Here is a 16,529-nt window from a genome sequence, read left to right as displayed (position 1 = left end):
CCATGGGACCTACATCAAGGCCCACTCTCATCCCAGCACCTTTCTTCCCTCTCTCTCTAGAGTGTGTGTGTTGGGGGGAGGTCTGACCAGAGAAGTGGAATATCTGGACATTTTGAAACCACAGAGCGATTTTAAATAACAAGTTCTGAGACGCATTTAAAACAATAAAGCACGAATTGTTTTTTTGATTAGAGCCACGTATGGGGTGGAGGATCCATTTTGGAACATTCATAGTGTTTTGCTTGTCATAGAATCATTAATTTCTGCTAAATCGAGAAACGAGCAAGGCTGGGTGGGAGGAGGAAGTGGATTAACCTGAAAGAGAGAGCTTTTTTGTTTTTTAATTAAGAAAAATTGTGTGTATTCACACACCCGCGCACACATCCCTCTGAATCACCCCAGTTGCCTCTGCCCCATCCCTTCCCTCTCACTCCGGCAGCTCTAAGCCTCTGTACCCCAGAGCTGTCCGCCCCCCGCCCAGGCCAGGGACATCACTCCTCTCAGATATAATCCTGAGTCCAGAGCACAGCCTGAGATTGGGGAGTACCCAGGCCTTGCCCCACCGGCCTGCTGGCGCTGCAGGACATTTGTTCACCAACACAATCTTCTCTGTACCCGCTTCCCCCCACAGAAGAGAAGACCTGTGAGGAAGGAAGGGGGCAGCTTTCACCCCCACTAAGGGCTTCTCATTCCCACCCCAAGGGAGCCCTTCTTATCCACACCCAGGCCCACACGGCCCCAAGGCTGCTGATTCCTGCAGACAAGAAAGGGTTCAGCTCTTCCTGTCCCTTTCTAACACCCTTCCACGTTGAGTTGAAACCTAGGCCCTCATGGCCTGTCCTCTGGACTCTCCTCCCAAGTTCAAAATCCTCAGGGAGCAAGGAAGGAGGCTGGCGGCTGTGTGTTTAGAAGGAGAAAGGTGTTCCTGTGGAATAGGTTAGGTGACCATTTTCATTAACTTAACAATGTGAGGTGTGGATCCTGGCTGGTATGGAAGGAATGGGTCCAGGGGCTGTTCAGTATTTTGCCCTGCAAGAGGTCCACACCAGTGGTGAGAAGGTTAGACCATCTTGCCTCCAGCCCTGAGAATAGGCATCTACCTTAAGAACCAGGCATATAGAACAAAGTGCCCTCCCACAAAAGAAAAGGTGATCCCCTGAGCAGACTAGGGGTGAGAGGAGGGGACGCAGGGTGCACAGAGGTGGCATGTCTCTCACTTCTGGTGTCACTGACCCCGGGGGGACCCAGAGACCCTCATCCTCAGGCCCTGAGGCCTCCATCGCCCACTCCTCAAATCTTTCCAGGCCTGCTGAGTTAGGGCCCAGCTGCCTCCCTCTCCTTTCTCTCCACTGGAAACAGAAGCTCCAGCGAATGTTTCTAACTCCTGAGTCCACTCAGCCATGTCCCCCTTGCAAAATCCTCCCCTTCCTGCACCCCCCTGCACCCAGCCAGCCAATCCGCGGCCTGCGAGCCTCTCCAGACCCATCTCTCCGGGCCCTGGCGGGATAAAACCGGTCGGCGATGCCGGGTGGATGGGAACAAACTTCGGAAGGAGGAGAGACGCGGGGCCCAGGGCACCCTCGCGGGCGGACCCGGGCAGTGAAGGCCTGTGGCCGGCCGGCCGGCCAGGTATGCCGCCCAGGGGTTGACTGGGAGAAAGGGGTGATTCGAGAAGGGAGAGGGTCCCAGGAAGCCCGGTAGCCTTTTTGCTCTCAAGTTAAACTGGCTAAGGCTGGGGCGGCAGAGGTAGAGGGCACCGGGCTGGAGTTTGGGACTGCTCAGAGGATGCCAACGCCGGATCCTCCGGCCGGGCGCATGTGTTAGGCCGGGCTGAGGTTGGCCACACTTCACCGAAAAATCCTGCGACTCCTGCCTCGCGATGAGAGCCTCAGGGGTAGGGCCTGGGGAGGAGGTGTAAGGCGGCGGGCAGGGAGTCTCATGTCCCTGCCCCTGGGTTTGTGCAGGGCAGCGGCGTGGCGGTGGGCGCAGCGGGGACCTGCGTGGTGAGGAAGCCCTGAGCCCTCGGCGGGCTGCGAGTGACTCCCCGGCGATGCCTCACAACTCCATCAGATCGGGTAAGGACGCGGAGGGGCCGGGACCCCCGAGCCTTCGCGTCGCCGTGCGTCCGTGCGTACGTTCGGGTCGGTGGGGCTGGGGAGCGTAGGCTCGCGGCTCGCTGGACCCCGTGCGTGGGGGGCGCAGCTGGGGACGCCTCCGGCCTGGCTCTCTCCGCGGCTGCCGTCTCGCCGCTCTCGGGCCCTGAGATCCCTCCCGGCCCTGCGGAGCTGCCCTCCGCAGGCCTGGGTTTCTGCGGACCACCCGGAGCGGCGAGGACCTCTCCGTGGGGTCAGAGGGGTGCCCTTCGCGCCCCAGCCGCGTCTTGCCCGGCCCATGAGAGTGGGCATCCTGCATGCTCTCAGGCCCTGCGCCGTGGCCGTGCTGGACTTGAAGCTCCCCTGCCCCCGACCTCTAAGCCCTCGTCCCCGGGTGCGCGCAGCTCTTGCCCGTGGCTCCCGGGCGGGACCGTGAGCCCAGCGCACCTCTCCAGCCAAATGGCAAGGAGCCCGCGGTCCGGGGCCTGGGAGCCGAGAGCGCACTGGGGGGTTCTCGGACTCCTCCTTGCCCAGCACCGGGCAGGCGGCAACCCGCGCTCGGGGCGTCCGGCCTGCGAGGACTAAGCCCCCCAACGGGCCGAACTCCCCTCCCCACCGGCGTCCGGGCCCAGGCCCTTCAAAAGCGCCCAGGGTCCCTGGCCGCGACTCCCGCTCTCTCCCACCTCCTGGCCCAGGCCGGGGTGGTCTGTGCCAGGAAACAGCCGCAGGGTCGGGGCCGGGCGGCGCGGTGGGCACGGCCGGCCAGGCGCTCAGCAAGTGTGGACAGCGGGCAGAGGCGCGGCCTGGCCCGCGGTGATGGATGGAGCTGGGCCGGCCGCGGGGAAGGCGATTTATGGGGCCAGGGCGCAGCGCTATCGATTTGGGCCGGTGGAGTGAGAGGAAATCAATATTTCAGATGAATTCTCGGCGAATATGAAGTCCCGCTCGGCAAACGGGACATTTGTTATAATAAGGAGGGTCGGAATCGGGCGCGGCGCGCGACTGAGATCTCAATTTAGCCCAGAGCGCCGCGGGTCCGAGCTGCGCCCGCGCTGCTTCGGGTCTGGGGGCCGAGGCTCCACCGGCAGAGGCGCAGCCCCCCCCCCCCTCCGGGGGCGCCGGCAGGTTTCTCCTTCGGGTTCGCTCTACCACCGGAGACGGAGTCAGCGGCACGCTCCTTCCCCACCCCGGTGCCCCTAGGAGACTGGGGCCACCGCCGTCCTGGCCGCCCTCTGCAGGCGCCAGGCCTCCAGGGGCGCGGAGTGGAGACCTCACAGCCCTTCCCCGGGAGCGGCGGGGTCGAAGAGCCAGGGGACCGAGGGGAGCGCCTGGCACCCCTTACCCCGCCCCCACCCGCGCCCGGGCGCCACGCAAGCTTCTTGACCACATTTTGAGGCCAGGACCAGGTTTTAGTCCCTTAGTCTTTAGCCAAACGCGGGTATAATGAAAGACGTCAATCCCCTCGCCTCGGGATCATCAGGACGGTCTCCGAGGCCGAGCGCGCGGCGCCCGGTGCCAGATCCTACGCCAGGCTGGTCCCGGCCGCTTCTGCTGGGCTCTGGGTTCCTTTCTCACCCCCAAGCCCCAACCAACCCCCGACCTTCCCCTGACCTTTGTGGCGGTGATGGGAGTGGGTGCTCCCGGACCTCGAATTTACCGTGCTGGACCAGACCCTTTCCTCTTTGTCGCTGCTCGAGAAATAAGACGATGTCACGGTCCCTTGGGTTGGCTTGATTTTGTTTTCGCTACCGATTTTCATTACAGAAGCACTCGTTAGAATAAAAGGAAAGAAGAAAGGACACAATTATTTACACTTTATTTTTAATCAGCAACAGACCCAGATCAGGAGACACAGCTTTTCCATTAGCTCCGAGGCAATTCGCCCTTGGGTTTGGGGAGGGAGCCGTCCACCCCTGGCAGGGCCTGGGACAGAGGTAATTTTCTGTCTAGAGGAGTCAGAGGGGCTTCTTCTGTCCTCTCCCCAAAACAAATAAAAAACAAAAATATGAGGCAGAGGGAGGATAAGACTTTCTCCTTTAATTTAGTGCTAATGAAACAGAAGAAAATTGCCTAAAACATGGCTCAGAATGTTCAAGACTGTCCCCTGTTTCTTTTCTAAATCCTCTCTAGGCAAACCTGAGCGAGAGACCCTCTGTCTTTCTAATCAGTTGACACCATTGCCTATATTTAGAGCTAAATTCATAAGCTGAGCCCTCCTGTTTTTATAAGCCCATTTCTCTTGTAGATCTTAGAGACTTCCCTCTTTTCCCCAGGCACTTCCATTTCTGAGTTCGGCTTTGCCTGGGCCTTGCCTGGAGAGCGCCCCTTGAAGCTTCCCCTGAAGCAGAATCCGGGGCGAAGGCGGCTGCGGGCCTTTTTTCGCGGGAGCGAGGCCAAGCGCACGGTTTCCAAAAATCCGAGACGCCCGAGAAAAGTTTTGCGCGGCCTCCGCCTCCCAGGCCGCTTTGGCTCACCCTCTGCGGCTCGCTCTCGGCTGATCTTGCTTCGCAGAGAGCTCTTTAAAAAAATATATATATTATATATATATATATATATACACATATATATATATATATATATATATTTTTTTTTTTTTTTTCTGAAGGGATGTGGAGAGCGAAGAGTGAATGATTCTGACCTGCCGATGGTCAGCAATGGAATGGTCTGTAAAATCTACTGGGAATTTTGTAGCATCAGGGAACAAAGATCCTCTAAAGCAAGAATTTTTTTTTAAACAGTCAAAGATGTACAAGAAAAGCCACATAAATATTAAAATGTAAACAATACTGTATCCATGAAGAAGAGAGTTTAGTAAAAAGCAAGCAGGTTGTCATTAAAAGTTATGCGCAATAACTTCCGAGAAACCCTCTTCCCCAGCTCCTGAAAATAGGTTATTCAAGAAGTCAAAGGAGACTTTAGATCAAGGAGGAGCGTATCTCTTAACTTCCTTAAATCACAGATGTAGAACCCCTGTTCCCTCCTCTTGGTTTTAAAAAGGGGGCCAAAGATCTATTTTCTGCCCAGGTTTCTTGCCTGGGTTGAAAATAAGGTCTCAGGATGAAAAACAGTCTTGAGGAACTTGAAGACCATAAAGAGGTATTGGGGTTCCTCAATTCATCTTTGTTTCAAGATGGTCGGTCCTCCCACCCTCCTCAATACAAGTTAATTAGGAGATAATTTAGCTACCTTGTGAATTAGTTTTAAGATAAGTATCTTTTCAAGCTTTGTCACTTTAATTGCCCTACTGATTGATAAGAAGTAATTATTTCTAATTGACACTTTTTGATGTTTATTGGAAGCATTTATTTGGGACATTTTGGGGGTGGAAGGAAAAGTTAATTAATTTTATCAGTCTGTACCCGAAAGGACTCTACCTAATTTTGCTGAAGCGGACAAAGGAAGTGAAGAAAAACAACACAAAAATCAATCTCGGAATTTTAATTATTAAGAGATATTTTGGTTCAAAGGAAAGCATCTACTATTATAATAACATGTCAAAACTTTCTATTTATGACCTCAAATCTTGAATTTTAATGTGGCACATGTTTTATGGGTATGCATTTTCCCAGGGATATACTCATGGTCCCTTTATATGCTGACTTCCTTTTGGAGGTTACTCAGCTTTGTAATTAATTTTTGTGAATAGTAAGATCAGTAGAACTCAGTACACTCAGAATAAATGCCATCACTTTTTGTAAGAGCTAACTGTAAGAAAGATTTACTAATAGTCATCCTTGTTCTGTAATTATTGATAGAGTTGGGTATAAAGGTGAAACTTTACTTACAGTGACATGCCTTTTCATACCTAAACCTCAAACCTCGGAGTAAACAGTTTAATCATTCACATCCTCCAGAATGTGTTACCGTGAAAGAAAAGAAGGGGAAGACTAAAGAGAAAAAGAAAGACACTGAAAGGAGGCAGTGGGGGAGGGGAGGGGAGAGGGGAAGAAGGTGGCTGGAGAGAAAAAGATGAAAGAACTTATTTCAGAAACGATGGTAGCCAGGTGCACGGAAACTTTGCCATTCATTATAAGGAAATCAAAATTCTACCTCAAAACATGTCCTTTTGAATGTAATCTCAACCACAGTCCCTAAGCCACCCCTAACCATCACTGGAACCCCCCAGTTTTCTATGCATAAAAGAGGCAGGATCTTTGGGGACCAGCTGGTCTGGATTTTGGGTGTCTAGATGTCAAAGTTTGGATTTGGTGTCCATGAAAAGGAAGCAAGAAAATACACATTGTCCGCTGGCGGCTTAAAAAGAGATTGAAGTGTTGTTTATTGTTCAAGCCCCTGTGATCTTCATTCCTAGTTGTGTACCCACGTCTTTTCGTGGATTGACTTGTGACTCACTGACATAGGAAAACATTTCCACATTAACCCAAAGTGGAGACACACGCTCCCGCAAACCCATGCACGCCTGACATCAGAGCGGCACCATCAGACAAGACGCTCTCCTGTGCCCCGTTTCTTCAGCCAGTGCCTGTTTCCATCATTTACGTATAAAATCTTGTCTGCTTTTAATGATGTTTCTCCAAGATTACGTGGAGCTGCAAGAATGAGGAAACATTTTAAATGAAAAAGAAATTTAAGACGTACAAACAGCAGATAATATCGCATACCAACCTCACTATTAGTGAAACTGAAAAAAATATATAAATAATGCAAAAAAAAAAAAACCAGCAAGGGAGAGTTTAGTAATGGAAAATTCCCCCGCAATTAAATGAAACAGTAATTTAGTGGAGATATGCCTGGATGAATTAGCATTTATTAATTGGTTCTCATAAAAACAATTTGTGTGTGTGTTTGGGGGGGGGAGTGTTTGAAGTATGGATTTTTTTCATGGGAAAAGTTCCTCAAATATTCATATCAAATTATGTAGTGATCACAGTCTATTTTGTGAAAAATCCCAATTCTCTCACTGGCGAATTTCACCTGCACACGGGGAGTGTGGGGGTAAAGGAGATGAACCCCCTTTAGATCCAAAGAAGGAAGCTGGTTCCTTCTTCTCTTGGGACATTTCCAGGCGTGAAACCAGTTGGCAGAGTAGGCTACGCTTAGGAACATCCAAACCGGGTCCTGAGTAGGCTCCCAGGTGACCCATCTCCTCTGGGACACAACTGACTGAGGCAAAGGGAGGCTGCTTTGGGGCTCTGCCCCTCCCCACCCCAGCTTGCTCCAGCATCCTTGCCAGCTCAGGCAGGAACTGCAGTTTGTAATCTCAGCGAGGCGCTTGCTAGGGTTGACTGGTGCGGGCATGTGTTTACTTTCTCTCGCCACAGTTGGTCTGTCTTCAGTTCTAAGCATTTTAAAGCTGCTCTATTTATCAATCCAAGAGGTGCCGACTTCTCAGTTGCGTTGAGAAAGCTTTGAGCTCCGAGGTTCTGAGTACACAAAGAGCCAAAAGATAAAAGACACAATTTCGTTTAAGAAGAAAAAAAAAAAAAAAAAAGATGATCTTAAAAGGAGAGGGCAGGGGAATGTGCCCCCATTTCAGACTGCAGTTTGCTTTTGTTTTAGTTGAGACTTGGGGAAAGACTGAGTTACCAGCCCCCAGGAGCCCACACTCCCTTCAGAGATAGAACTTGGGGGGTATAATGCACTCTCTAAAAAGAAGAGAATGCAATCCCACACTCAGAGCTCTTTGGGAGAGTGATTCTTTCTGGAACACCTTAGCCCAGGTTCTTTTGGAGACGGGGCTAAAAGATAGTCTGCTTAGGAAGTGTGTACAATGCCTGCTTCCAACAGAGGTGCTAGGTGTTTCTCTCTGGGGGAAGGAGGACAGAGAAATACAGTCCAAGCATCTCCTGGTTCCTGAAAACTTCACCCTCCCAGGCCAATCTCAGTTTCTCCAGTCTACAGTCAGGGACCCTGGGATAGAGTTTCTGGGTCAGGGTAGAGTGGGCTGGGGTATCCACCCTTCCTTATGTATCTGAGGTCATGGCACTTTTAAGTAGATCTTTGACCATTTGTAATTATGTCCTGAGGTCCAGAGTTAGGGCTGACAAGCCTGTTTGGGTTTCTGAAAACCCCTCCATACCTCTCCCTTGGCCAGGTGGCCCAGATGAACAAATGTCTCTTACCTGGACTATGGATCAGAAAAATCTTCATGGGAATGTTTCTATTTTAAACCCACAATTCATGTCACTGAGTCTGGGCTTTACCTTGACTGGGGCTCCTTCCCCAGGAAGAACAAAGGGCCTGGGTAGAACCCAGTGTCTCCTTGCTGAGGCATGTCCAAGATGAAGGGGAGGGAAGTTCAGGAGTCCCCCAGGGATATATGGGTCCTGTTTCTGTGTTAATTCCTGAGGATCCTCCCATAGTCCTGGATGCCATATAAAATGCCAAGGATTGCCAAGGCTCAGCACAGCCAGCCCACAGCCGCTCCAGCTCTGCCCATGCCACGTTCATATCCAAAGACAGAGACCCAATACACAAAGTGCTGAGCACGCCCTGGCACTTAGTGAGCCCTCGGTAAATGGAAGCTCTGATTATTTTCTCCAAGGGCTATTACAGGTGTGGGATTCTGCTGGGAGAGGGCACATCCATTGTCTCATTTAATTCTCAGGAGTCTACCAGGCAGGTTTGTTATGGACGTTTTTACAGCAGAGAAGAGAACTGATGCTCAGTGAGGCTGATCTGACTCCAGCTGCCTTTCCACTGCCCCCCTTCCCAAAGTCCAGCTCATCAAAACTCCCTGTAGCACTAGATGGGTTCACGCTTGCAGCTCCATTGGGAACTCGGGACAGCATCCTTGGTGAGGAGGCTCAAGGGCTCCTACCGATAGCAACAGGTAGGACCTTCAGTCTGTCAGCTTGGTTTCTTCATCAGTGTCCCTAAGGCTCCAGCTCAATTAAAACAGGCTGTCTCAGTCTTCCCATCTGCAAAATGGGAGCAGTGGTCCCTATCTGGTGTCCCTCCTGGATGTCCTGTGAGGTTGAAGGAGATGGTCAGCCACTAGAAAAGGCAGAGAGAGGGAGCTTTCTTTCAACACATCCCCCCAGGCTGCTGTGTTTCCACCTGCACCAAAAAAAAAGCAGTTACCCACAGGCACCTCAATAAATTGTAGGCCAGCAGTTATACTATACTCCCTTGGTATCTCCAAACCACACTGGGCCTCCCTGACTGGGTGCATTTCAGAGACTTTGGAATTAGTGGGTGTGATGGAAACAGCTCCAGAGTTACTGGAAAGACCCGCCCGTGAAGTCAGGGGCTGTCGCCAGGTGCCCCATCCACAGGCAGCAAGTGGGGAGCACTTGAGGTGCTGGATCTCATTTCCCCAAGTTTAGGTTCATTCCCTCTGCTGCTTCCTGGGGGTTCCTCTCACTCAGGGGTTCGAAATCAAGTCGTCTGCTCCTTTGGAGCCTCGGCTGAGGTTCCACTTGTACCAGTACCTGGAAAGGGGGTAAATTTTCATGTTGCCCCTTTAGGCTGTGGACAGTAGCCCCCCAGCTCCTGGCTGGTTGCATTTCTTGGATGCAAACCCATCTTTTTTTTTTTTTTTTAAATCAGGGTTTTTCAAGCTGATTTTTTTTTAATTAATTAATTAATTTATTTATTTATTTTTGGCTGTGTTGGGTCTTCGTTTCTGTGCGAGGGCTTTCTCTAGTTGCGGCAAGTGGGGGCCACTCTTCATCGTGGTGCGCGGGCCTCTCACTATCTCGGCCTCTCTTGTTGCAGAGCACAGGCTCCAGACGCGCAGGCTCAGTAGTTGTGGCTCACGGGCTCAGTTGCTCCATGGCATGTGGGATCCTCCCAGACCAGGGCTCGAACCCGTGTCCCCTGCACAGGCAGGCAGACTCTCAACCACTGTGCCACCAGGGAAGCCCCCAAACCCATCTTTGATTTAAGCAGAGAGCGAGATGGAGAGAGAAAGACCACTTTTTCCCTCCCTTCTTTTTAAACTGTTCTTTCTTCTCCTGTCCTCAGCCCCAGTGCTCATCCGTGTTCTCTTCTGCACTTGTTTCCCTAAGTGGCCTTGGAGTGACCTGAGTCATTAGTGCTAATTAGCCCACTGCAACGTATTGTTGCTGTCAGACCAGCACAGCAGAGGAGTTGGGAGCTGGTTGGGTGATGCATTTAAGAGAAACAGCTTAATCTACTGTCATCGTGTGAACTGCGTGTTTGCCCACTGTATGTGTTGCGTTTGATTCCTCAGCTTCTCTGGGAGAACTATTATTCCTCGGATCAACTCAGGGGCGGCCGTGAGGCATCAAGAGGGCGAGAGACTTTTGAAGTCACTGTGAAGCCAGGCCCTGCGGGCGCCTCTCCATCTCTACAGGCGGCAGGAGGGGCTACGCCTCAGAGGCTTTGCCTGTGAACCAGACCTTGCTGCTGTCTCCCTGTGTGACGTTAGGCGAGTCAGTTGTCTCTCTGGGCTTGAGTTTCCTCTGTATAAAACACGGGGATATTGCAGGGTTTCTAGGAAATACTGAAAGTGAAACCAGTATCCTCCCCTGGCACATAGCAGCTACTCAAGAATTTTTCCCTGCTCCAGTACAGGGGTCCCCAGGGAAGAGGGTCTCCCAAAATTCTCCAGCACAGATGTCCAAACGTTACATTGTCTCAGTATTTCCTCTGAAACGCTCCATTAGGAACTTGAAACCCAGCGTCAAAATTTTGCTCCAATTAAGATTTAGGACAGACCTTTTAATATTCCACCTGGATAAAATAATAGACCTACAACCTAGGGGTGTTGGATTCAATGAAAGAATTCATGGGAAGTGCTGACTTAGAACCCTGTGGCTATGATCACCTGCTACTCCAGCCCAGTCTGGAAAAGGATTCCTTATTTCATTTTGCCAGAAAACCCAATCACGGGGGAAGCAGTAGGCTCATGATAGAATGGGCTGCCCGTGGACTTTATGTTGGAATCCAGAACATTCTAGGGTTTTGGTAGAATTGGTCTTAGGAAAGATGGGCTAGAGTGGGCATGCATCTATGTTATGTGTGTAGCTGAGACAGGACCACAGGGAGACGTGCCTTGTGTACTGGTTCTTAATTGACACAGAACCATATGTCTATTTAAAAAAAATAAAACTCCACAAATCTTCTGCCTTCTTCTCTCTTCTCTCTCCTTCCTTCCAGCCCCACCCCTACCTCCCGTCTTGTATTTTCCAGCTTTGTGTAATAATAATCCAGCTTTGGCATGATAGCAAACCCTGGTTGACATTTAAAAGTCTGGCATTAGCTGAGCACCAAATCCCTGACTCCAGCTCTGTTTTGCTCTTTCCCTCGAACCTGAGATTGTTCTTGATGACTGTCAAAATGGAGGTGGCAGGAATGGGGTGATCTCCTGACATGTCCTCGGGCGCCTGGCTGTGACTTCCAATTGGAGGCAGAGGCTAGGAGGGAGGATGCTGGGGCAGGAGAGGAGCTGGAGTCAAGCTGGAATCTGAGGGTCAGCGGTTTCATTCAATTTCACAAACCCTCATGGATGCCACCTGCTGTGTGCAGGGCATCACACCAGTGATGGTGGCATCCACTGCCAGGTTATTCCAGGTAAATGACAGGGGTGAGAGGCACCTTCTCAGGGCAGGGAGCTGAAGTCTTGAGATTCCCTTTCAAAGGCAGCAGACCCACAGCGCCGAGAGGGGAAATAATCAGACAAAACAATTCAGTGGCGGGACGAGGACTGCAAATTAACAACACAGGTGGTGGGAGCACCAAAGGTCATTTATCACCAACAGCCGCCCCGGCACAACCATGTGGACACCGATAACAGATAAAACTCATCAAGCCTTCTGGAGTCTGGTTGATCCCTGGAGCACTCACCGTTCCAGGAAGGCAGCATGTGAGGCTCTGTTGGATCAGCCAACTCCACGATGGTCTACACTGGGGCTCCAAATGGCTGGCAAAATGTTGCAGAATTGTAGGTGTAAGTGCCGTGGAGATGTGCCCACTTGGGCCAAGTCAGAACCCTTGCTGGACACATCCAATGCTTAATCCCCGTGTCTCCAGAGATTTGCAGACTTTATAAGACATCTCCCTTTAGACAGTGTGACAAGGCCTGTATCCTTCCAGTCCCCGTGTCCTCTGGTGATATGACAATGCCCCAAAGATCCAGAGCCCTACAAGCCCCTTGTCTCCTGCTGGCCTCAGAGCTGGTTGGACAGGTACCCCCAGCTGAGACAGACCTGCCCTGGGGCCTCGGGATCCACCCTCTTGTGAGTGTCCCCGTCTTCATAGTCCTGCTTGCAGCCACACAGTCGCTGCCCTGATGGCTTTGTCACAGTTGCTTTCCTCAGAGCCTGGCTGGGTCGGGTTGGCTGGAAGGCGTCCACCTCTCCGGGAGAGCCCAGGCAGGAGCACGTCATGCCCCCGCCCACACGGCTCTCTGTCCCCACCTCCCTGGAAGTCACTCGTTGTCCCGCCGTGTACACGCGATTGCACACAGCCTTCTGTGGTTTGCAGACTGTTTTGTGTGTGTTCATCAGCCTGCCCCATGTAGATGTTGCCCATCTTGAGGCCCGGGAGCCTCTTTCCCCCCTGGATGGAGGTGGCTGAAGAGGTGGGGCCTTAAGAGCCCAACACATGTGGTTTTGAATTCCCATTCAACCATGTGCACCTGTGTGACCTCAGGAGCCGTTTCCCTCACTGGTGAAGTGGACCCGTGGTCGCTGGCTCAGCGGGCTGCTGGGAGGCCCGATGGACCTCATGTCTGTGATGCACACAGCCCAGCCGTCCTCAGCCTGCCCTGCTCAGTGCCGCCTCCCCCTAAAGCCTTCCTGGATTCCTTTCCTCCTCCCCAAGGTCCCTAGCAATTTAGTTTTATGGCATGTTTTGCAGCCTACTTCGTGTAGGAATGCTCATCTCTGTGCCTCTCACCTTCTAGACTTGAGGATCACGTGTCACAGGAGCCTTATAGGTTTCATTACACCAAGTAGTCTACCTAGACCCGGAGTTGTTCAAGGCCAGAAAGGTGAGGCCCTGACACCACATTTTACCAACAAGGAAACTGAGACCGGGAGAGCTGTGCCTTGCCCCAGACCCCATGAGTATAACCAGGGCTCTCTGTGACAGGGTGCTGCCTTTCAGTGGGTGGCACGGGGTAGAGGGAAGGCTGACGCAGGCGGATGAGAAGGGGCCCCTACAGCTGCTGATGGAAATGGCAAAGCCCAGTAAGAACTGCCAAGACACACAGACACAAGTGCACACACATATACACTCATACACACACTCAAACGTATGCACATACATACACAACACACACTTCCATACACACCAACGTACAGAGATACACTCTGTACACAACGTACAGAGATACACTCTCACACGTTCACACATACACACAACCAAGGCTGGGTCAAGGGTGAGGCACAAAGCCACCCAGAGTGCAAAATTTAAGGAGCCCCCCACTCTCGGGCTCATTAAGGGGCAGGATAGGCCCTGAAAGTAAGCGCCTCCTTTACACACGTGGGTGACGTGTACTCACGCACACACACATGCACATGTGCATACAAGACTCACCCTCTCACACACATAAACACACGCGTGTGCACGGAACACTGTCCTTGGTCTGGGGGCGATAAAAAATGCGGCCAAAGAAGTCCATACTCTCAGACACCCCGAGAGACACAGCCACGAGATTATAGGAGCAGCTGATGATCCCGGACTGAGTCCACGACACTGGACATAGTAGGGAAAGCGAGGTCCCAGAGGTCCGGGGCACCTGCTCTGTCTTGGGAATCAACTGTAGTCGGTCTAGCATGGGGTCACTGACTTGTGACCTCCCTGTTCTTGAAACGTATGGTTTGAGGTCTGGGCAGAGAAACTCCCTGTCCAGCCATGACCCCTGCAGGTCCCGCACTTGAGTTATGGGACGTCAGTAGCCATGAGGCCTGGTAGAGACCTTGTTTTCAAATGAGCCCCAGGGACAGGTCACCTGTCTGGCCAGTGTGGGAGCCACTGGCAACGCTTGGGCTCTGGGGTTTATGGTGACTCTTCCCAGATGGGGACAGAGTTACCAAGAGGGCAGACAACAGCAGCAGGACTTGCCTGTTCTAGAATCTGGTCTCTTGGTCCACCAAGGATTACAACATGGAAGGCAGGTGGCTGAGGGCTGTCACCAGTGGGATCCTCTGCTCAGATCACGGGAATGTCCTCGGTCCAAATCCCCGGGGGCCCTGCCCAGGGTCTTTACGAACATTCACGCCCGTGCACTAAACCCACGGGGGAAACGTGAGCAGGAACTGCAGTCTTGTGGACACACAATGCCATGCTTGTTGCAGCACTGCGGCAACTGATCATTACGAATAACGTGGTGCATCAGGAATACTTTGTGCATTTGATCAACAAATACTTGTATAACTTGCATAAATCGGTGATTCTCAAGCAATGTTTTTCTGCCTAGCGGGCAGAGGTGCCCACTCATTGATACAGTGAAACAGAGTAATGGTGGCAGGAAAAAGTACATTTGTGGATAAAATACCTTTGAGCTAAAGGTGTATTTTTTTTTCCTATATGATGGCCACTACCGCATGTTTTCCTTAAGACCTAGGATCGGATTTAGCAGAACATTCTGATTTTCGCTATGTTGAGCTTACTGTTTTGTGGTGTTCTCGGCAGAACACTTTGTGGGGCCCTCCAGATGCCCCGTTCCCTGGGAACAGCTGGACTGCATGTGAGGCTGGAATTGCCTGATGTCCCCATAGTGGCTGCGATGCCCCGATTCTGTGAAATGATGAGGTCCCCATGGCTGCGTCAGAAGGCATTCGGAGCATTTCCATCATGGACAATTTACGTTGCCACCATCCAAAGAAAGGAGCCATATCCCTGTGCCCATCCTCTCATCTTTACTTTTCCCAATAAACCCCCTCCTTCCCAGGCACATGGTCCAATATAGCACGTGAGCGTCAGTCATTCAAGGAACCCAGTTGCTTTGTGGGTTGCAAAGACATACACAGAAAAGGTGGGCTACTGGATCCGGGTCTCCTGTCACTCAGCTTCACTGGGCCTGCATCCACTCACCCATCACACTCTGAGCAGTTGCCCCTGTGTCTCATTCTCAACTTCCTTCGTGCACACCTAGAGCCATAACACCTCTGCCTGAGATTTTCTCTGAAGATCCTGTCACCTCTGAAATTTCCATCCCAATCACATGTCTTATTCAGCTCAGGCTGTTATGACAAAATGCCACAGACTGGTTGGCTTAAAATACAGACATTTATTTCTCAAGTTCTGGAAGCTAGAAGTCCAAAGTGAGGGTGCCAGCATGGTCAGGTTCTGATGAGGGCTCTCTCCCTGGCTTGCAGACAGCTGCCTTCTCGCTGTGTCCTCATATGGGCTTTCCTCAGTGCATGAGCCTGGAGAGAAAGAGAGCTCTGGTGTCTCTTCCTCTTCTTATAAGGGCACTAATCCCATCATGAGCGTCCCCTCAACTCACCTCCTCAACCATGCTCAGTTACTTCCAGTTCTTATGACGTGCTCTCCCAAGTCGTGCATCACCTGACCACAGAAACCTGGAGTTCTAACTCCAAGTTGTCTCAAAGGGCATCATTCCTCTAATATTCAGTTCAGTAAGTAAACATCCACCGAGCCCTTTGGTATGGCAGGCATGGAGTTAAGCTTTGGGGTTACAGGGCTCAAGAGACCATGCTTCTGCTTTCATGCTGACATTCTAGACAGAGAGGAAAGCAAATTGGACTTTTAGCCACAAGTGGGGAGAGAAAGGAAAGGCTTCAGTCCAGAGAGACACAAAATGCTGAGCTAGTGGGAGAGGGAGATGAGCTGGGCTGTGAGTGGGGGTGCGGTAGGGGGAGCCTGACCTGAGCCAGGGGAAGGAATCCACCAGGGGACTCAGGAGGGGCCAGCAGGAGCAGAGACGTGACATCCTAGGAGTGTGGACAGGTTCCAGGGCCCAGGACAGCAATCTGTGATTGCTAGATGATTTACATTATCAAAATGTCCTGATTTCCCGCCTTTCCCCGCCCTGTTCCAGAAAATCCGAGCCTGGTGATTTTCCGAAATAATCTTAGAGTCCTGCTTGCCCTTCCTTTTAATCCAATCATTAACAGGCATTTGTGGGCAAACCGCTGGTGTACAACACGAGAAGTTTCGATCCCACCCCTCTGACCCTATTTCCCACTATTTCCGTATGCAAACCCATGTTCCAGCTAAGTAGTCTTGTTTCCAAAACACACCATGTACATCGCTACCTCTGTGCCTTTGCCCCTTCAGTGGCAGCTGCCTGGAACATCGTTCCCATCCCCACCCCCTTGACAAAGCCCTGTTCAGGTTCTACTTCCTTAACCAGACCCTCTCTGATACCCTCACTTTTTTTTTTTTTTTAATTTTTATTTTATTTATTTATGGCTGTGTTGGGTCTTCGTTTCTGTGCGAGGGCTTTCTCTAGTTGTGGCAAGCGGGGGCCACTCTTCATCGCGGTGCGCAGGCCTCCCACTATCGCGGCCTCCCTTCTTGCGGAGCACAGGCTCC

General features: G+C 51.6%; 1 protein-coding gene across 10 annotated transcripts in view; it reads left to right on the top strand.

Moving 5' to 3' along the window:
- Positions 1–1,517: 1,517 nt before the first annotated feature.
- The window catches only part of PAX8 (paired box 8), a 56,254-nt gene continuing 41,242 nt past the window's right edge, over positions 1,518–16,529 (top strand). For all 10 annotated transcript variants that reach the window (XM_059943186.1, XM_059943185.1, XM_059943178.1 and 7 more), the window contains exons 1-2: positions 1,518–1,629; positions 1,965–2,075. In XM_059943186.1, the coding sequence (XP_059799169.1) occupies positions 1,533–1,629; positions 1,965–2,075 (208 nt within the window). In that variant the 5' untranslated portion in view covers positions 1,518–1,532. The remainder of the gene's footprint in view (positions 1,630–1,964; positions 2,076–16,529) is intronic.

This window comes from Balaenoptera ricei, chromosome 13 (genome assembly GCF_028023285.1).
Source record: "Balaenoptera ricei isolate mBalRic1 chromosome 13, mBalRic1.hap2, whole genome shotgun sequence".
Taxonomy (NCBI): Eukaryota; Metazoa; Chordata; class Mammalia; order Artiodactyla; family Balaenopteridae; genus Balaenoptera; species Balaenoptera ricei.
The sequence above is the reverse complement of the archived record's forward strand: the minus strand, read 5'-3'. Positions and strand labels throughout refer to the sequence as shown.